Source organism: Heptranchias perlo, chromosome 32 (genome assembly GCF_035084215.1).
Source record: "Heptranchias perlo isolate sHepPer1 chromosome 32, sHepPer1.hap1, whole genome shotgun sequence".
NCBI lineage: Eukaryota > Metazoa > Chordata > Chondrichthyes > Hexanchiformes > Hexanchidae > Heptranchias > Heptranchias perlo.
The window spans coordinates 15229118-15252032 of record NC_090356.1 but is presented as its reverse complement, the minus strand read 5'-3'; the positions used below and the strand labels follow the sequence as shown (position 1 = coordinate 15252032).

General features: G+C 42.1%; 1 protein-coding gene across 15 annotated transcripts in view; it reads right to left on the bottom strand.

Moving 5' to 3' along the window:
* rap1gapa (RAP1 GTPase activating protein a) overlaps window positions 1-22915 on the bottom strand; it is a 477305-nt gene that overhangs the window by 92908 nt on the left and 361482 nt on the right. Inside the window, exon 1 of one of the 15 annotated variants that reach the window (XM_067970453.1) lies at window positions 2904-3210. The exons of the other annotated variants lie outside the window; for them this stretch is intronic. Within the exon in view, the coding sequence (XP_067826554.1) occupies window positions 2904-2984 (81 nt within the window). The 5' untranslated portion in view covers window positions 2985-3210. Of the gene's footprint in view, window positions 1-2903; window positions 3211-22915 lie in introns of those variants that run through there. 15 annotated transcript variants of the gene reach the window in all.

The following is a 22915-nucleotide window of genomic DNA, read 5'->3' as shown; positions in this document are numbered from 1 at the left end:
TGGAACAATGGAATGGGATGTATAGTTTGAGCTTTTATGACCTGCAAACATGACATGGTTAGTAGATTGGGACAATTGATGTCAGATGAAATTTAGCACCCAAAACTATGAGGTAGTTCATTTTTGGGAAGAAGAATGAGAGGACTTGTACAGTGAATGGTAAAACTTTAAAAGGAGTAGAGGAGCACAGAGATTCGAGGTTCAGATCACATTTTCACATCGTTCACCTGACGAAGGAGGAAGCCTCCGAAAGCTTGTGAATTTAAAATAAAATTGCTGGACTATAACTTGGTGTTGTAAAATTGTTTACAAGTAACAGGAGGAGGAGGCTCTGTAAACATCCCCATCCTCAGTGATGGTGGAGTCCAGCACGTGAGTGCAAAAGACAAGGCTGAAGCACTTGCAACCATCTTCAGCCAGAAGTGCCGAGTGGATGATCCATCTCGGCCTCCTCCCGATATCCCCACCATCACAGCAGCCGGTCTTCAGCCAATTCGATTCACTCCACGCGATATCAAGAAACGGCTGAGTGCACTGGATACAGCAAAGGCTATAGACCCCGACAACATCCCGGCTGTAGTGCTGAAGACTTGTGCTCCAGAACTAGCTTTGCCTCTAGCCAAGCTGTTCCAGTACAGCTACAACACTGGCATCTACCCGACAATGTGGAAAATTGCCCAGGTATGTCCTGTCCACAAAAAGCAGGACAAATCCAATCCCGCCAATTACCGCCCCATCAGTCTACTCTCAATCATCAGCAAAGTGATGGAAGGTGTCGTTGACAGTGCTATCAAGCGGCACTTACTCACCAATAACCTGCTCACCGATGCTCAGTTTGGGTTCCGCCAGGACCACTTGGCTCCAGACCTCATTACAGCCTTGGTCCAAACATGGACAAAAGAGCTGAATTCCAGAGGTGAGGTGAGAGTGACCGCCCTTGACATCAAGGCAGCATTTGACCGAGTGTGGCACCAAGGAGCCCGAGTAAAATTGAAGTCAATGGAAATCAGAGGGAAAACTCTCCAGTGGCTGGAGTCATACCTAGCACAAAGGAAGATGGAAGTGGTTGTTGGAGGCCAATCATCTCAGCCACAGGACATTGCTGCAGGAGTCCCTCAGGGCAGTGTCCTAGGCCCAACCATCTTCAGCTGCTTCATCAATGACCTTCCCTCCATCATAAGGTCAGAAATGGGGATGTTCGCTGATGATTGCATAGTGTTCAGTTCCATTCACAACCCCTCAAATAATGAAGCAGTCCGAGCCCACTTGCAGCAAGACCTGGACAACATCCAGGCTTGGGCTCATGAGTGGCAAGTAACATTTGTGCCAGACAAGTGCCAGGCAATGACCATCTCCAACAAGAGAGAGTCTAACCACCTCCCCTTGACATTCAACGGCATTACCATCGCCGAATCCCCCACCATCAACATCCTGGGGGTCACCATTGACTAGAAACTTAACTGGACCAGCCATATAAATACTGTGGCTACAAGAGCAGGTCAGAGGCTGGGTATTCTGCGGCGAGTGACTCACCTCCTGACTCTCCAAAGCCTTTCCACCATCTACAAGGCACAAGTCAGGAGTGTGATGGAATACTCTCCACTTGCCTGGATGCGTGCAGCTCCAACAACACTCAAGAAGCTCGACACCATCCAGGACAAAGCAGCCTGCTTGATTGGCACCCCATCCACCACCCTGAACATTCATTCCCTTCACCACTGGCACACTGTGGCTGCAGTGTGTGCCATCCACAGGATGCACTGCAGCAACTCGCCAAGGCTTCTTCGACAGCACCTTCACCACCTCGAAGGACAAGAGCATGGGAACAACACCACCTGCACGTTCCCTTCCAAGTCACACACCATCCCAACTTGGAAATATACCGCCGTTCCTTCATCGTTGCTGGGTCAAAATCCTGGAACTCCCTTCCTAACAGCACTGTGGGAGAACCTTCACCACACGGACTGCAGCGGTTCAAGAAGGCGGCTCACCACCACCTTCTCTAGGGCAATTAGGGATGGGCAATAAATGCCAGCCTCGCCAGTGACGCCCACATCCCATGAATGAATAAAAAAATATTTAAGCTGTTAGTCTGAATTAAAACATAGATTTAACAAATTACATTCATTGTCCATGACACTCCCGATTTTACAAGATGATAAAAGGCCATTCAGGATTCTCTGGCTCACCCTGTCATTTTAAGTCCTCTTTTCAAAATGTACCACCAATTTTTCATCCAACACCTCCTCAACCATGGCTTATTTGTCCCTGTTACATTAAAGATCTAGTAAAAAGGGTCCCCTGATGGCTCAGTTAGGAAGAGCCCTGCTCAGTATGTAACTGAGTCTTACACACCAGAAAGGTCCCAGGTTCAACTCCGAGTCTATGCTGATCTTGGCTGGAGTGGCAGCAAGGGTGCTACAATTGGGCTGAGAAGGGTAAAAAAATCAGTTAAGGTTTCTCCTCCTGATTGATATCAAGTAACTCCTGCTCCAAAGTATGATGTGTGTCGATACTGGGTGAAGAGGGATCGGGTCTGGCTATGGTGCTGACACCTGCTGTTTCTCTCTTGACTCACACCTAGAGCGATCAATAACACTTGGTACAAGAATATCGAAGGCACTGTAAAACTGCATCCCAGCACAAGTCAGCGCCTTCAGGAAAGGAGGGGAGAAAATAGTGATTTTCTTTAATTATAAAAGTCAGTGTCACATCTCGGGATTTTTTGACCATCTTTTTGCAGAATAGATTTAAGTAAAGTGCATTCACATAAGTTTAAAAAAGGCAATGAGATGAAAGGTGGTTAAAATGCTAATGAGCTAAGCTTTGATGTTGTTTCCCCAAATGCTATATACAATGAGCAATTTGTTTGCCTGTATCTGAAATCAATGAACACTTCATACCAATTGTGTTTGGACGTCCCTGGTCTCGGGCGTTCGCAGCAATTGTCCAGAATAGGCCCTTCTCTCAGGTTGTGAACACATGGGGATTAAAAAAAAAAGTCAGTCAGGTTTTTAAAACAGAAAACTATGAGGGCAAGCTTTGACTAGGCTCAGAAGGAAAATCCTGCTGGCTATTCAGGACTTACTTTATTTAAGTTAAGTAAGATGATCCACTGATGTGGGACGCATGGCAGGTTCATTATTTTGCATCATTGTGTGAAGGCAAGTTGAACTGGTTGAATGAAGTGAATCCAAACATAATTGTTGCTCTGTATATTCATGTTGTGAAATTAAACAGCTTAACGAATTGTATCTGGCCTTGACTTACTAAGTGCTTCCAAAATATTTGCAGAAGCATGTGGGGGCTCTGATTAAAAGGCACGAATATCCAGTTTAGATCACAAGGGGGTCCCCATTGTTACACTTCTGGGTTATGCTATCATGTAAATTGATATTGGGCCGTGAGAGTCCACTTTGGCAGTGCACTTATGGGAGTGATTGACACCAACGAACCTATGGCAGACCCGAATTTGTAATAGCCAGAGGGAGAGAGAGAGAGAGAGATAGAAAGTGAAAAATTCACTTTTGAATGCTTTAACTGAAGAAGCAATTTAGTTGTAGATTCCATTTATAGCCCTTAAATAAACCTACAGGTAAATTTACCTTAAAGAGTCCTTGATATAACTTGGTGGGTGGGTGGGGGTTACATTTGATTGATGTAAATTATGAGGAACGATGAAAGCTAGAAGTAAGCCCACACACACAGTACATACAGACAGTTTCTTGGTAAGAGGATATGTATATATTTGAAATCCTCCAAATGACACTGGGTTTTTATAGAACTGTGACTTCTGCTGAGCTTTGCTTCCTGATTTCTTTGTGTTTTCTTTCCCTCTGAACTTAACAAAAATTAATCTGGATTCCTTCTTTAAACTATAGTAGTTTCTCTACTTGTCGATTTCAGATCGCAGTCACAGATTGAGAATTGACTAACTGTGTTAAGATGTTTTATTACATAAGTATCAAAACATAATTGATAGCCTTGATAAAGTAACACTTAAATATTCCCCACAACTGGGCCTACAGATGGGACAAGGAAGGAATATTTAAAAAGGTGCTTCATCATATATGTAAGGAATCTTACAACACCAGGTTATAGTCCAACAATTTTATTTTAAAATCACAAGCTTTCGGAGATTATCCCCTACGTCAGGTGAATGAGTGGAAGGTTCTCAAATCGCATCTCTTATATTAGGCTGGGACAGCATCACACCAATCAAAAGGTGTCGTTGTTGTTCAAACAGGCCAGTCACGGAGAACAGCACGTCCCAGTACACTGGATACACATTGTGTCAATTACAGACAGAAAGCTCCGAAAGCTTGTGATTTTAAAATAAAACTGTTGGACTATAACCTGGTGTTGTAAGATTCCTTACATTTGTCCACCCCAGTCCATCACCGGCATCTCCACATCATGGCTTCATCATATAGTTACAGACAGATACTTTATCTGAGAACTGTACTCTACATTTCAGAATTATAAAAACACCTTTTCTGGAATGTCAATATGTTTAGATATTTTTTCTTCATATAATCTATTTGGTGTACAACAAATTCATGAGGAGTTTGTGCAGAACTGCAGGAAATTGAAGGCAATGGAGGATTATTTTAAGCCTGTAACTCTAGGGGTTTCATGGAAAACACACTTCTAGCCTCTATCCATGCAAGAACCCACAACTTATCTAAATTCATAAGTTACTGAGCTGTTCAGCGAGGGGTCTGCAGCATCAAAGTACTCCACTGAGAATATTGGTTAGTGATGAAAATGATTTGGGCATGCAAATGATGGAAAGAGTCACATCAGTTTGAAACATGACTGAAATACATTTTTCCAAAAACAATACAGCAAATGCTTTCACAATAACAGCTGACAACCAGGTACCTCAGTAATACACGATAGCAGCTGATATCATTCCATCTGCAAGGTAAAACCGACCGGCAAATAACATCCTCTATATCATGCCATTTGTACAGTACCCATTTATAGTAAAAAAAATTAAGAAATGGAGGGGGGAAAATGTGCAATAATGCTTTCAGGGAACGGATGTTGGAAATATAACATCGCAGCTATGAGTCTCCCCCCGATCTTTGGTCCCTGTGAGTGCAGCTCCCTGCTGGGAGCACAGAATTACCTCTAATCTTTTACTAGCTGTTGATGGTATATTTATGCTTCAACACAGTGACCCCTTCATGAGTCCATATAAATAGAAACCAAAGCTATTTGCATATGCATCACAGCAAACCCATTCACAAGGAAAAGCTCGTTATCTGTGCTGAGACAGCTGATCTCAGTCAGGGTGTAGCAGAACTATTACACCAGGCCGTAGAGTTCCCCAGGCTAAGCAGAGGGATGCAATGGCCCTGCCCCTACATTTGACTGTCATTCACAGTCTCCTCACATATCTACAATGGTCAATCGGGTGAGGTACTGGAGGGTGGTTAGGGGACTGTGGAACCGTAACAGTACAAGTCAGCGCCTTCAGGACAGGAGGGGAGAAAATTTGCTAGAACAGATACAGTAATAACAGGAAAGACGTAACCAAAAGAACAGGTTGCACTTAAGAGGAAATAAGAACAGCATGATCAAACTAATCTGTTTGATAATGTAGGGCTTTTAAATTTAAGTTGGAATAGTTGCCACGGAAACTGAAAGAACATCACTTTTTGAAAGCACTTGTTTTGTTCTACAAAAACAAAAGATGTTTCTGTGGAAGTGCATTCACCCAATTAACATGTAATTGCTTTTTCTACAGATACTTTTTCAATTAAAGATTGATTCACTTATAAAAGTTTAACTGCAGAATCATATTGCCATTTACAGCTGCTACTAATCAATCTTTTGATTCCTAACTTGTCCCATTCCCACCCTCCTTGCCTTGCACCATCATCCCTTTTGTCATTTAATCACTCCTGCCCTCCACCCTATCAGAGACCTTCCCTTTTGCTCTTTCCTCCCCTCCTCTTCCCTGGCTCTGTACTTGCTCAAAAACTAACTCTTAACATTCAAGGTCTTCGACCTGAAATGTTAACTCAGTTTCTTTCTCCACAGATGCTGCCTGACTTGCTGAGCTTCTCCAATATTTTCTGTTTTTATTTCAGATTTCCAGCATCTGCACTATTTTGCTTTTGAATCATATTCTGACCATGTTTCAAATTTAAAAGCCAAGCCAAGAAATGCATCTCTTCAATTATTTAAGTAAATATTTCAGATTAAAAGCAAACCTCTTGCTTGTCTTCATCTATTGCCATTTTAACAAGGATTCCTGTTTTATGGTCCTCAGATAATATCTGGTGCACTTGTAATCATCACTTTGGAATGAGGGGCTCTAAGATGGCCGATTATTTGGCTCCGAACATTTTTTCGCACAAATACTGGTGGAAATCTGGAACCCTGTCCCCCAAAAGGCTGAATCAATTGAAATTTTCAAGACGGTGATCGATAGATTTTTGTTGCGTAAGGGTATCAAGGGATCTGGAGAAAAGGTGGGAAAATGGATTGATGTATGGATCAGCCATGATCTAATCGAATGGCAGAACAGGCATGAGGGGCTGAATGGCCCACTCCTGTTCCTATGAACCAGGCCCTGTCATATTTCTTTTTCCCTCTTCCCTCCTATCGGTGTTGGCTCGTGCTGGGTTACATTTTCATAGCTGCTGCCAGCCCTTCAGTACGTCACTCAAGTAACCATTCTTCACCTATGTTTCCAGACAATGAGCATCCACAGGTTATCTAACTATGGAGCTGAGCAGAATCCTGTCCTCAATTGATATCCACGTAGATATACTTTCAAGAAAGGGGTCACTGAACAGTGATCAGTGCCCAGGGTACTGAAGGCAATTGTTGTACTCTTGTGTTACCCTGGTTACTAACTAGGAACAGATTGGAAATTACAAGGGGATAGATTTTCTGCCCATTGATGGGAGTGACAGAAATTCCTAATGGACAGAAATCGGTCCCAATTAGTCTCTTAGGCTCAGTTTCACAATGGAAAAACCATTTAGCCATTAAGCCATTGTGGGGAGCTAAATCTGAAGGTTTATGCGGGCACGTCAACCATTGAGGCCCTTAGTTGAAATTTGGCTAGACATTGTCGTTTAGTTCCACACAGATCTCATGGTCTACTATCATTTTTTTTTAATAGTCTCTTCTATTTGCCCAGGAGATACACTAGGCAAAGACTACATCAACTCTAACTGAGCCCAAATATGACTCTAACCTTATTGATGTAGAATAATATTGCTAAATTGTTTGTTTAATTAAGTGAATGGGTGGTGAGATGCCAGTCTGTATGGAAGTGCAAATTGTCTTAAAAGCTAATTACATTGGCAGAAAACCAGTAGCCACAACTACAGAAACCTCCCTTTCATCATCCAGCCACAGAATTTAAATGTACTTGCTACCCTGAAGCTCCTGAAGAAATTTCATTACAATTTTGGCTCCAAAACCATAATACTGCTCAACAAAGCTGACACATTTCAAAACAGCCTTGCCTCCATCCATTGTTAATGCAATTATAGGCTGCCCATCTTGTGCAAGGACTGTGGAGTTTTAATTTAAATAACCCTTGTTATTGTAATAATCACAGAAACAGTTTTATCCTTAGACCACTGACAGGTCCAGGGAAATCCCTGCCTTCCTGGGCTGACTGCCTTGGTTTGTTTTCAGCTAATAGGCTGTCACTGAAATAATATTAACAGCAAGAGTCCTTCAACCATCAGGTGAAGGTTTATTACAGTAGTACTAACCTTACAGATCCAAAATATATGCTTAAACACATTTAACTAAATATAAAAAACATTTTGATTCAGCTCATCCTGATATTCTGTCTTATTTTTAATTAACTTTAATTTTAGTTTATTTCTCTGATTTTGCTTCCCTCTTTCTCCTCTCTCTCACCATTCATTTTGGAGGTGGGAACAAGTTTAAAAAAACCTGGGGTAATTTCACGACTCCGTGCTCCATGGTGATCTTCAGCCACTGGCAGCACAATTGGAAGACCTTAGGCAGTCTGCGCCCTGAATTTCCGATATGCCGTGTCAGTGAGTGAGGCTCCTCACTAACAGTGTGGACTCTTAAAATTACCCATGCAGGGGCCTGTGTACTCCCTGAAGTAGTTGATCATTCGTTCACTATAATCTTCACTCTCATTCCTAGTCAGACGGGCCAAACTCTGGCAAATGGTATTTAACCATGATAAGTGCAGTGTTAGGCAATGTGGGCAGGACTAACACTAAGTATACTTACACTTAATATGGAACAGAACTGAAATCTGTTGAGAGAGAAAAGGATATTTGCATTATAGTTCATGATTCTCTAAAGCTTCATGAATAATGCTAAGAAGCCAAAGCCAAAGCAAATAGGGTATTAGGTTGTATTAACAGGATTATTCAATATAAAACAAAACACACCACTTTGCCCTTGTCCACGACCTTGATTAGACCACATTTAGTCCAGTTTTGGACCCCTCATATGATGGGTGATATAGAGGCTTCCAAAAATGTTCGGAGGAGGATCACAAGAACGATTCCCAGCTCAAACAACCTTAGTTACTCAGATAGGCTTAAAAAGCTGGATTTATTCACTTTAGAGATACATAGACTTCAGGGTGATTTGATTGAGGTATATAAAATAGCGAAAGGCCTACTCCTGTTCCTATGTCCTATGATTAGACTGTGTTCCTATTGATAGATTGGGGAAGACCGGGGTCATGCATACAAGTTATAGAAAGGTAGGGCGAGGCTAGACGTTCGGCAGTTCTACTTTTCCCAGAGGATAGTAGACCTATGGAACAAGTTGCCAGCTTGTGTGGTGAATGCTGACTCTCTGCACGTACTTTGAAGAGACCACTTCCAGGCTGGGGCAGAGGTCACATATTATAAAAGGTAGGTGAAATCCCAGGTTAGAAAAGCATGCTCAATGTGGTCACCTGGACTAGTTTCGATCACCTAAAGGGATCGGAGTGGAATTTTCCAGTCTTTTTTTCCCCCTGAATTGGGCTTGGGTTTTTATTTATTTTTCCTCTCCCAGGAGATGACTTGGCTCCAGGTGGGTAGGGGGTATCTAATTACGATGCTTCAGGCATCACAACTGTGTGGAGCAGACTTGATGGACCAGATGATCTTATCTTGCCTGTCATTTTTGTGTGTTCATATATTTCTCTCTCTCTTTCTGGAGTTAAATCAGCACAAACTTAACCGCTGGGAGCATGTATCACATAACTTAAATTCCAAGAGCTTACTTACATTGTCATCTCTACTTGTTGATGGTTTAAGAATCTGAACCATGTCTCTTTTGAACGTTTTTTCACCAATGAAAAAAAATGTAATTCTGGGGATCTCTCATCATAAACCACAGAATCATTCTTGTTGCTTTGCTCTGAACTGTAACACATCTGTGTGTTTTGATGCTGGGGGGGGGGTCTCCAAAAATTATACACAACATTCCACTTATACAAAGTTCAGGTAACGTGTTTTGATTTATAGTTGAATGCCCCCAGAGGCCCATCAGTGACTAAATAGCCTTAATAACAACTTACATTGACCAGAAGCTTTCTATGAGTGGTCAATAATGCCAGCTGCACCTTTCTCTTTTTCAAACTTTGCTACTTGAGCCGGAGCGAGTGGAAAAAATAAGCCATGGTTCCCATTTCTGTTCACTATCCAGTGACCCCTGCTGATAGGTGCATTCGCAAAAATCAGCTGCGATCAGGATCGGGCTGAGCTGTAATGCCCCACTCACTATCCAGGTTTGAAGAATGGCCACTTGTGAAAGTTATGGGAGAAGTTAGGGTTCATGTATCAGTGTGAGCCATAATCTTTAGGAAAAGCAACATAAAACAAGTTAATTTTGTACCAAGTCACATTTTTTGGAAGTTTGCATTGGCTTCTCTCGGGTTCAATGCCACTGGTCGCTCCTGTAAGTGGATCTTATGTTCCCTAAAATCTGGAGAGCACCTTTACTGCCCAATATCTAGCTAACAACATTGTGATGCAGCTACTGTAATCTCATGCATGCCACCACTATGTGTTCTCCTGTCATTATAGAAGGCAGACGGAAAAGCATGCTCGTGGGATGAAGCACAATTGTAAACCAACAAATTGGTTTATTTTACATTAAATACATGAACGAACAGAATACAATTTCCACAGTGAGGTTTGTTATTTCCCTACACTCCTCGTTCCATAAAAACAATAAAAATGCAAATGTGATTCTCCGGGTGGAATGCCACTTTCAAGCTAGCTAATCACAAGTTACTGGTGCTGTTCTTTAGGTTACAAGTTGTTCAGGATCATTACCATTCTGGAGAGAGAGAGAGAGAGAGAGAGAGAGAAAGAGCGCACAAGCGAGAGCGAGAGAGCCTTAAGAGTGTGAGGTTTGGCCCACTGACCATCAATCACCATGACTGAAATGCCTCCTTTATGATGTTGGAGACCAATGCTCTCAAATGTCTGTTCCAGCTAAGCTCCTCTTGCTTCGCACATTGAAAGAAAACCATCCTTGCTAATGGCCTGTGATGGGCCACTTTAACCAACTGACCCCTGGGATTTGCCATTATTTTTTAAAGCTACAGAAATTCGCATGAACAGTTTCATGGTGGGCAAGGTTACCGGCTTAGGTTTAGGTTAACGTTGAGTCAAAATTGCTGCATTTAACATTGTAAGAGACATAGACTAACAAAATACTGCTCAGACAAACAAGCAAACTACACAAGTTAGTCCATGAGATCTTTAATTCACTTTTTACAGATATTTGTATCAATTAGCTTGTCCAAATAGATTAATATTTAACATATCCTGACAGTGAAGGGCGCTGTCGTTAAAGTAACCTCAGCTTTTCATTAAATAAACACTATTTTGATTATACACAATAATTATCTAAGTGATAGATCCTTCACCTTAATGAGAATATAAATATGCCTCAGGCATGCATTCGGATTGTTTCATGAAATACATCACTGTCACGCAAAATAAAATGAGGCAGTGTCTTGTCAAAGAGACAATGGCCCAGAAATTCTGGCACCAGCCCAAATACATTCCCTGCGCCTACATGGTGAGGCTCGAGACTCCCCAGATATTGGGCTGATCGGTTCCTTTAATGTGGGCTTGGGAGCAGATCCTTAAGAGTGTGAGAGTTGGCAGGCGATCCCTATGGCTGGTTTCCCTGAGTGCAGTCGGTAATGGCGCTCGCTGGCTGCCTCAGGGCAAACCAATGTCAGAAAGGGGGCCTCAAGCAGGCATTGGCGAGGTATTATAGCCAACACCATGAAGATAACCCTCAATCATTCCCGAGTACTAAAGCACCTCTCATTTTTTCTTATTGGGAGTGAAATCCGTTTGGATGTTAATGCAAAATGGGCCAGAGAAAAATCAGCAGCCCGTTTCACACCCGACAGAAAATCAGCAGCCTATTTCACACCCGACAGCAAAGCGGCTGTCTGTTTCACAGTCCCCCCAATTTCCTTTTCGATTGACTTCAATGGAAAATAAAAATCGGGCAGTGTAACGAGCTGCCGATTCACTATCGCTGGTTTTGCATTACTATCTGAGGTGAATTTCATTCCCATTGTACTTAATTCACAATTTGACCTCCACAGTTAAATCAAAATTCTGAAACAGAAACAGCCAGCATGATCTCCTGTTGAAATACTAAGTGGATGAACCAATCTTTCCACCAGAACATTTTGCCAGGAGCACAATTTCAGGTACCTTCGTGAAAAATAAATGATCTTGTCCAGTGTTTTTAATTTACAACGAATTCCTGAAAAATGATTACATGGGCTTTGGTTCTAAGATTTGCAAATTAACTATTTTTATCTACGGACTGTAGAAAGACAGACCTTGCATTTCTATAGAGCTCATCACAACCTCAGGCCATCCCAAAGTGCTTCACAGCTGATGAATTACTTTTGAAGTGTAGCCGCTGTTGTAATGTAGGCAAACAAAGCAGCTAGTTTACACATTGCAAGGTCCCACAAACAGCAATGAGATAAATGACCAGATAATTTGTTTGGTGGTGTTTAGTTGCGGGATAAATGCTGGCTAGGACACTGGAAAAATTCCCCCGCTATTTGTCTTTACTGCCTACCTGAACAAACAGAGTGGGTCTTGGTTGAACATCTCATCTGAAAGATGGCACCTCCGACAGTGTGGTACTCCCTCGGTATTGCAATGAAGTGTCAGCCTAGATTATGTGCTCAAATCCCTGGATTAGGTCTTGAACTCATGGTCTTGTGGCTCAGAGGCAGGACAAGAGTGCACCTGTGATCCAAGCTGAAACCCTGGACTAACTGAAGTGTTGCTCGGAAAGTAGTTTTACATTCATCAGGAATCAATTGGAAAAAGGAGAAAATATTTTCCATGCTAAATTCTGATATGTTAATCACTGCTAATTAGGTTGGCTGATTAATGCTAATTGTGAAAACATACATCACCTTTGTGTGAACTGCTTCAAGATGAAAAGGTCCTGTAGTGGCTTGAGGCTCCTGGCGCTGTGGGATCTGTCCATTGACATTACAAGGTTAATTCCTCAACACCAGAGCAACTAACACCAGCTGTATGTGCAAGCTTGCACAAGCACAGCTGTTCGATCGTCATGACTTGTAACTTCATTTCCAGAGGCAGTGCTATCCCCAGTGGCTGGGGAGGAGGTCCATGCCGTTGATCGATGCGACATTAAACTGAGACCCCGTCTACCCTGTCACTTGGACGGAAAAGATCCCATGGCCCTATTCGAACAGGAGCAGGGAAGTTCTCCCAGTGTCCTAGCCAACACTTATCCCTCAAAACTAGGAGTCATAAATATAAAATAGTCACTGATAAATCCAATAAGGAATTCAGGAGAAACTTCTTTACCCAGAGAGTGGTGAGAATGTGGAACTTGCTACCACACTGAGTAGTTGAGGCGATTAGCATAGATGCATTTAAGGAGAAGTTGCATAAGTACATGAGGGAGAAAGGATTGGAAGGTTATGCTGATAGGGTTAGATGAAGAGGTGTGGGAGGAGGCTCGTGTGGAGCATAAACACTGGCACAAACGATTTGGGCCAAATAGCCTGTTTCTGTGCTGTAAATTCTATGTAACCAACTCCACTAAAACAGTTTAATTGGTCATTTATGTCATTGCTGTTTGTGGGACCTTGCTGTGTGCAGATTGGCTGCCACGTTTCCCTAGGTTACAACAATGCCTACGCTTCAAAAGTAATCCATTAGCTGTAAAGCGCTTCGGAACATCCCGAGGCTGTAAAAGGCGCTATATAAATTATTTCTCTCTTATACAGACGTACCTTGGAAAATCTAAGTCGTTAGTCTGCGCAGGTGGGCTGAACACTCAGCCTGGCTGCAGCTGGCAGTGTTTAGTTACCAATAGCAGGGCTGCTGTCCCCTAGAGGAGTATGCAATAGCTGCACCATACCTACATCAAATTACATCAGGTCGAGAGCACAGAACAGGCTATTGGGCTCAAATGTCTATGCTAGCGTTAATGTTCCACACGAGCATCCTCCCTCCATACTTCATCTAACTATCAACATACCTGTCTATTGATATACTTACTTTACAACATTGCTGTAAAGTCAGGAACGGTGTTGCTAGCATGGCTGGAAAATAAAGGGGCCAACAGACGAGATCACCTTACATCATCCTACAACTCAAAAGCCGTTGTTTTGTCTAGACTACTTTTATTCTAAAGCTCCTTTCACTGGCATTTCCTGAATTAATGAAAAGAAAACCTTGGGTGGGTTTTACATTTACAAAGGAACTAAGAAGAAAGATTAAGAGGGTTTGTGCACTGCAGGGGTAGCGTGCAAATCCAGGAACTTCTAATTAGGGAGAAAAATTGTCTATTCTACTCAACACGCATTTTGCATTCTGACGTAAACAAACGCACTGGTGCCGCACAACTAGAAGAGAAGGATCAGTGGGTTTCTCTTGAAATCTGAAATGTTTCTGGCAAGCGACTGAGCCAAACAAAATGGTTAACGCTGTAAATAAAACATTGAAGAGAGAAACACAAATGTGGCTCGTATTAGAAAAATAGGAACAGGCGTAGGCCTTTCAATGAGTTCACGGTTGATCTGTATCCTATCTGTATTCTGAGCTATTACGCTGTGATAACACTGGAGAAAATTGCTTGACTTTCATAAGCAGTATTGGGGTGGCATTCACATTTAATCCCTTATTGGGAAGTGGTCACACATGACTAATAAAGACAAGACTAGAGGATTTAGACATAAGGATCACTTTTAAAAAGCTCATCTCACCTCTCAAAGTCTCCATTCAATTTCTGCTTTTCCCAAACTTAATATTTTCTAACAAATTGAACAGAATTTTACAGCACTGTCTGAAATGTAAGGAAATGCTGCTGTGATATACATCGACATCACCAGAAATGGGATATAGACTGTTTCCTTATCGTGTGATCTACTTCTACAGTACATTAGGTTTATTATCATTAGATGTTTCAGAGATCTGTGACCTTGTTTATTTGTTAGATCTGATTTCCGGGGCTCAATTTAATTCCTTTTTCATACTTTTCAGGATTCCCCTGCTGGCTCAAAGGTAGATAAATCACCTGGTGTGATACTGAGCTATACAAGCCATGAAGATCCCAGGTTCGATATCTGTGCTGAGTTAACTGATTTTAGCCAGGGCAGTGGTAGGTGGGTCATACAACTGATCTCAGTGTCCTTCAGCTACAGAAGGGAAAATGAGGCAGGGTTTCCACTCTTGATTACCACCGAGTGTCTCTCACGTGTGGATGTTGGACATGGGCAAAATCAGGCTTGCATATAATGTGCACCCCCCTCTCACCCCCACCATCAACCAAATGGTCTGAGGACACTAACTGACTAAAAGTGACCATAAAAATCCAACTGGTTCATTGATGCCCTTTAGGGGAGGAAACCTGCTGTCCTTACCTGGTCTGGCAACTTCCCTCTGAAGTGGGCTAGCAAGCCACTCAGTTATATCAGGACAACTAGGGAGGGGCAGTAAATGCTGGCCTTGCCAACAACGCCTATCCCAAAATTAAATTAAAAATAATCCATCCACTGCAATGATTTGTATACAAGACAACTCCACCTTATTTTCAACCCCCAGTGACAAAAATTTCTCCTTAGTATCTTGTACTTGTGGTCGTATATATGTTTAATAAAAGTTTTAAATAAAAAATTATAAATGTGGTCTAAATTTTAATTTTAAATCGGAACCAAGTTGGTGCACAAATTGCAGAATAGTTCCAGTAGTCATTGTGAAATATCCCCTTTTCACCATTACACACACAAAGAACCTTCTATAGAATCGTACAAAGGATAGCACACGACATTTGGTCCATTGTACCTGTGGCAGTGGTAGCTCTTCAATTGGAGCTAGCTATTCAAAACCCATTCCACTGCCTTTTCCCTGTGCCCTATAGACCTTTCTCTGTATCCTCCAGAAGGACCATGATCCTTTTGTTCGTCGTCGCCCTACAATCTCCATGAAGTGTTAGCTCTTCATTTTAAGAAGCACCTTAAAAGCTTGGTCAAAGAGGTAGGTTTTAAGGTGCTTCTTAAAAGGAGGAGAGACAGAGGCAGAGGGGCGAAGAGCTTTAGGGAGGGAATTCCAGAGCTTAGGATCTAGACAGTTGAAGGCACGGCCACAAATGGTGGGACAAAGGAAGTTGGGGATGCACAAGATGTCAGAATTGGAGGAACGTAGAGTTCTCGGAGGGTTTTAGGGCTGGAGGAGGTTACAGAGGGAGGGGCGACGCATGGATGGATTTGAACACGAGGTTGAGAATTTTAAAAATCGAGGCTTTGGTGGATCGAAAGACAATGTCGTCAATCAAGACTGGAAACCTTAGTTGATTTTTTTCTCCAAGGGCGTTGATCGCAATTGTAGTATCTCTACTGCTGCTCCAGCTGACACCAGCTAATTCAGCACAGACTAGGGATCTAACTAGGCACCGTTCTGATCTGTACAGCTCACTTCTACTTTGGACAGTGGAATTACCAGCTGAATCACTGGAGCTTGTAACTGAACTTTATCTTTCAAGCACATTGTCTAACCAAGTCCTTTTACTATAAACAACAACAACTTGCAACGTAGCAAAACGTCCGAAGGGGCTTCATAGGAGTGTTACCACACAAAACTTGACACCGAGCCGCATAAGGAGATATTAGGACAGGTGACCAAAAGCTTGGTCAAAGAAGTAGGTTTTAAGGAGCATCTTAAAAAGGTGGAGAGAGAGGGGGTAGAGAGGTTTAGGGAGGGAATTCCAGAGCTTAGGGCCTAGGCAGCTGAAGGCATGGTCGCCAATGATGAAGTGATGAAAATTAGGGATGCACAAGAGGTCAGAATTGGAAGAGGTACAAGTATTTGTACATTATTAAATTGGATCTTTATTGGGAACGGTTTGATTATAGCAGTCATTTTACCTTAGATTTGACTAATTAGTGCTTTTTCCCATTAAAGCCACTTGGTCCTTCAATGTACATGCAGTTAATGCCGGTTTTGTACCAGCCCTCAAAGGCATTCTGCCAACTGATTCACCAAGCATAATACTGCCTTCCAGCAGCCACATGCCAATATATCACATGCAATTATCAACTTACAGGCACCTTGCCAACCCTAGGCAGGAATTTCTACCTTCTCCATGCCAAGCATTTTCAACTACGGACAAGGAATTGGCAGCAAAATTGTGGGCAGGATTTTGCTGTAAAAACAATGGTGAGGTTAACAGCACTCACCGTTATTTATTTGAAAATCGAATAACAACTTCCGGTGACTGCACTTGCACCGTTAAATGTGGAAATCTGGAAGTTGCATCGCCCCTCGGTAAGCTGCATGAAATCGGCATCTCGCCGTCTGGCTCTCCATTATTAAATGAGTTTAACAGCGTGAAGTTCCTGCACTGATATCATAAAAACGGACTAAACGTACCAGAAAAAGTTAGGGCTTGTCCATTTCAGTCTAAGTACCTTTTTAACGGCGTGGTAAATCTTAATTACTGCCAAACAACCGCTCTGACACTGAAAATTAACTTTTACAAGTGTGGAATCTCATTCCTTCAGCTTTTAATTATTGTTAGACATTTAAAAGAAAATTTTAAAAACATTTTTTCTTACTTTTTCTTTGACTTTTATCTCTCTCTCTTAATCCAGTCTTTCTTTCATAGAATCATAGAACGGTTACAGCACAGGAGGTGGCCATTCGGCCCATTAAGCCCATGCCAGCTCTCTGCAAGAGCAATCCAGTTAGTCCCACTCCCCCACCCTTTCCCCGTAGCCCTGCAATTTTTTTCCTTTCAAGTATTTATCCAATTCCCTTTTGAAAGCCACGATTGAATCTGCCTTCACTACCCTTTCAGGCAGTGCCTGCCAGATCATAACCACTCGCTGCATAAAATTTTTTTTCCTCATGTCGCCTTTGGTTCTTTTGCCAATCACCTTAAATCCGTGTATTCTAGTTCTCGACTCTTCCGACAATGGGAACAGTTTCTCTCTAGACCCCTCATGATTTTGAGCACCTCTATCAAATCTCCTTTCAACTTTCTCTGCTCTAAGGAGAACAACCTCAACTTCTTCAGTCTTTCCACATAACTGAAGTCCCTCATCCCTGGAACCATTCCAGTAAAGCTTTTCTGCACCTTCTCGAAGACCTAAAGTGCGGTGCCCAGAATTGGACACAATACTCCAGTTGTGGCCGAACCCGTGTTTCATAAAGGTTCATCATAACCTCCTTGCTTTTGTACTCTATGCCTCTATTTATAAAGCCTTTTTTCTAACTGCTTTCTCAAACTGCCTTGCCACCTTCAACAACCTGTTCATATATAACCCTTAGGTCTCTCTGTTCCTGCACCCTCTTTAGAATTGTACCCATTAGCTTATATTGCCTCCCCTCGTTCTTCCGACCAAAATGTATCACTTCGCACTTCTCCGCATTAAATTTCATTTGCTACTTGTCCGCCCATTCCAGCAGTCTATATCCTTTTGAAGTCTATCACTATCCTACTCACTGTTTACTACCCTTCTAAGTTTTGTGTAATCTGTAAATTTTGAAATAGTGCCCTGTACACCCAAGTCATTAATATATATCAAGAAAAACAGTGGTCCTCTCTTCCCTCTCTTTATTTTGCTTACTGTACCTGATTTGACATTGAGTTCACTATTCTAACTTACACTTCCTGGTTCAGTCTCTGCGCTGCTCATTAACAATGATTCAATCTGATTGGTTAAGGAGACACACAGTTGCTTGCCCCATTCACACAGGTCCCAGATGCCCTGTAGAGGGCCAGACGCTGAATGGATCGCTAACTTACAGTAACTTGCCGTGCAAAAGCTCGTAGAAAGTCTATGGGCAAGTGCCAGTCTAACAAACGGCGCTCATGACAATATTGGGCCCAATGACTGTTCATTTCGCAGCCACAGTGCCTCAAGTTCGTGCTAATCCATCAGTGTTTACATAGGGAGTGCGTAGGGCAATATATCCTTAACCTGGACAGGACACAGAAATGGACAAACTATCAGTCATTTAGATCAACATATTTTAGTCCTTGCATGTCCATACAGATATAGAAGGTGTTATAACTCATTCTGCTATTTATGACACACATGGTCACCACAAACTATGCTGATTTTACTGATTGATTGCTATGAAAAGTTAATTGTCATATCAACAGGACTTTATGGGCAAGTTAAAGTCCTAGCCACCAGGAATGGTCATCTCAGGAGATTGCTCAAAGTTTGTCTGTGTAAATTTTGTGCAGGGATTGCTATATCCATTGCAGCGTGAATTTATTACTTTATGTTTAGAATGAAGGATCTGTAACGTTCAATATAAATGGCTATGCAAAGATGTCACTGTGTCATGGATCATGTGATTATTTACTCATCTGTACTGCAGAGACTGCTCTTTCCAGCAATGGCTCTTCTGGACCATTTTTCCCCTCCAGTACCACACTGAGCAGTGGATTCACCCAATAAACTATAAACCAGCCATTTTACTATGGATTCACTTCACAAAATTCCTGAAGTGCTGTTATTAATTAGCACATTTAAATCGCAAAGCAAAGCTCAAGCCATTTGTAAACGGTAACGGAACCTTGAGGTAAGTGATGCCATTGTGACTGTCAGAGCGTGGATACCAATTTGACACCAATACCTGCTTTAGAGAGTTGTAAGCTGTTTTGTACCACTCGACTCAAAGTGGAGCTCTGTGTATCTGCACTTCAATGCTTGAGCGCAGATTCGCACAGGATATTGGTGAAATGCCTTAAGTAATCAAAAAATCCAACTGTGCAGTCAGTTCTTGACCAAATTAAAAATCTAAAGGCCATCTGGGAAATTTATAGTTTTTTTAATTAATGTTTATAAATAGTGTACTGCAGCTGAAATGAAGCTCACTTGGCATGAGACCACCTCCTCAAAGTGGTATCATGCGGCTCACAAATTCATTGCACCTTCAAATTGGTGAATTAAAGTCAATTATATAACTACATCAACAATTAGCAATTATATAGTGTTTTTAACGTAGAAAAGACATCCTAAGGCATTTCACAGAGATGCAAGGAAAATGAATGGACGCTGCCCTGAAGTAGGCTGGGTCAAAGAGGTTTAAGGAGGATCTTAAAAGAGGAGGTGGAGAGGCAGAAGGCTTTAGGAAGAGAATTTGAACGCGTAGGGCCTAGGTTGCTGAAGGCACGGCTGCCCACAGTGGTGCCAGGGGAGGTGGGAGAAGATGTACAAGAGGCCAGAATCAGAGGAATGGAAAGTTCGGGGAGAAGTGGGAAGAAGCGCTGGAGGAGGTTACAGAGGCAGAGAGGGGCAAGGCTGTGGATGTGTTTAAACACAAGAAAGCGAATGTTAAATCTGAGAGGTTATGGAAATGGGAACCATGCAAGTCAGTGAGGATAGAGGTGGGACTTGGCGCAGGATATGATGCTGGAAGCAGAGCTTTGGAATTGATGAAGGGTTTGGAGGATGGAAGATGGGAGTCCAGCCAGGAGAGATTTTGAATGGCTGTGTCTGGAGGTGACAAAGGCATGGATGATGTATAATTGTTATTTGTATACCTATATATTCAGCCGAGTCATGAATTGATTGGTTGGTGTTGTGTCTGATTGCCATTTCCTCCTTGAATTTGGATATTTGGGTTTATGGGAGAAGAAAAATGGTCGATGAAAGATCTTTGAAAAAAAATATTTTTACCAATTTGATGAGGTCAGTTTCTGCTTTATTTGATTCATACACTTTATGTAACTTCTCACAGCTACAGACCTCTGATTTGCTGCAGTCAGTAAGATTTTCAGTTTGTTTGAGTGATTTGATTGGCTCGAAAAGCAAAAACTGAACCAAAGTTAGGGTTCAGATTTGTTGTCATTTTATAAATATGAAATTTAAGCCAATGAGGTGAAAGTATCATAGAAATTTGCATATACACAGGATGCATGACCGGTGACACAGGAAGTGTGTGCATTTATACCCATTTCTGTTACTGAAATTGGCAACTCTGGTGTTACTAGAAATGAATGAGATACTCTGCCTACTCAGCAATATTTTTTGATCTGTACAGAAAAACTGCAAAATTATAAACACTAGTTTTAACCAATCTTATTCTTGGCAAAAACATTTCTGAAAGTTAAACTCACTTGCTATTATAGTAATCTCACAGAATGCAGTGCTAAGACCAAACATTAAGATTGGAACATTGGTCTGAAAAGTGTATTTCTGTTAACCAAGAATTTCTGCATTATTGCCAAGAAACAATATCAGGCAGCTGATATTCTGGACTCAACATTGATTTCAATAACTTCAGATCATAACCACTGCTCCCATTTTTTCAGACAGCAGGTGCTGATAATGGTTCAGCTGTTGCCATTTACAGCTCCTCTAGACCCATCTTTTGTTTCTTTACTTGTCCCATTACCACCCCCTTTTGCCTTGCACCTTTCGTCATTTACTCACTCCTGCCCTCCGCCCGATCACAGACCTTCCCCTTTGTTCTTTCCTCCCCTCCCTTTACCATGCTTTGTACTTGCTTAAAAACTGTTAAATCTTTCACTTCTTCCAGTTATGACGAACAGTCATCGACCTGAAATGTTAACTCTGTTTCTCTCTCTCCACAGATACCGCCTGCCCTGCTGCGTATTTCCAGCATTTTCTGTTTTTATTTCAGACAGCTGAGTATTGATGCAGTCTTTTTGTTTAGGAAGGTCAGACTCAAAATTTCCCCCCATCCCCTTGTTATTGGTATTCCCAGACCATAAATCTTTTAACACTAAAGTAACAGGTGTGCAGCTTACTTCCAGGCCTCTGGCAATGCAGCACTGGGACTAGTGTCACCCTCAGAGCAGTTGGCCTCTTCATCTACAACAGGCTTTACATCACTTTTGGCATTTTCTAACAAACACACACACATCAAGGCAGGGAGAGAGAGAGATGGGGAGGGAGGGAGGGCTGGGATGTATTACATGTTAATGACTCAAATTCAGATGACAAAATAAAGCACAACAGCAAAGCCTCCCGCTACTTTTCAAATGCTATGTTGATCTGAAATGTGTCAGTCCTCATAACAGGCTCCAAATGATGTTGCCCATCAAAGATATCCAGTGGATTATTTTTTAAGAAGGGGAGTAACAGTTTTATTCCACTTCAGACTTTTTTTGAAAATTGCTGGCTGCAAGGGGTCAGCATTATTGTGTTGGTCATCATGTTCTTGCAACCGAATCACATAAGCTGAACAGTGCTGCAATATTTTATTTCAAAGTGTTACAGGGGAGTACCATATATTTTACATACATAACGATTTATTTAAACAAAGTGTGTTTTCTACTTTTTGGCATGATGATGTGAGTAGACGTATTGTAACCATAGCTGAAAAGTCTGTAAAGATTACGGTGGTCATTATGGTCGAGTATCTCTGTGACCTCCTCCAGCCTTACAACCCTCCAAGAACTTGGCGTTCCTCCAGCTCTGGCCTCTTGTGCATCCCCAACTTCCTTCACCCCACCATTAGCGGCCGGGCCTTCAGCCCTCTAGACCCTAAGCTTTGGAATTCCCTCCTTAACTCGGTGTGTCTCTCGCCTACTTCAAGACCCTCCTGGAAACCTACCTCCTTGACCAAGCTATTAGTCACCTGTCCTAATGTCTCTTTCTTTGGCTCTGTGTCAATTTTTGTCTAATTAGACTCCTGTTAAACGCCTTGGGACATTTTTCCTACGTTAAAAGTGCTACATAAATACAAGTTGTTACTGCTGTTGCAGTGGGTAAGTACACTGTCTGGGAAGATAATGTATTTTTCAAAACTATTATAAACCAATGACAGTTAAGTAAAAGAAACTTTCTTTAATTTTGCACACAGAGAAATCTATACCCCTGGGTTGTCCTCCATTCTGTACTGAGTTAGCTGATCTCAGCCAGAGTGGCAGCAGGCCTGCTGCAAGGGGGAGGGGGAATTCAACCAAATTTATGTAATGATTTTCTCCCAATAGTTGTTTCCAGGTAACGGGACTGTTCTCTTGACCTCTTTCCCACTAAACTGCTAATCATCCAATTTCCCTTCCTGGCCCCCTTGCCAGCTGACATTGTAAATGGTACTGCCCCCTCAGATATTGTCCCCTTCCCTTTCAAAACTGCTGTCATCAGATCCCCTCCTCCAAAAAAAACACCTTCAACCCCCCTGCCTTGCAAGCTACTGCCCCATCTCCAACCTTTCTTTCCTCTCCAAAGACCTTGAACGTATTGTCGGTTTCCAAATCCATGCCCATCTTTCCAACAACTCCATATTTGAATCTCTCCAATCATGTTTCCACTCTTGCCACAGCACTGAAATGGGATGTAATCAAAGTCACAAATGATATCCTCTGGGATTGTGATGCGCTCTCTCTTCATCTTTCTTGACCTCCCTGCAGCCTCTAATATAGTCAACCACATCCT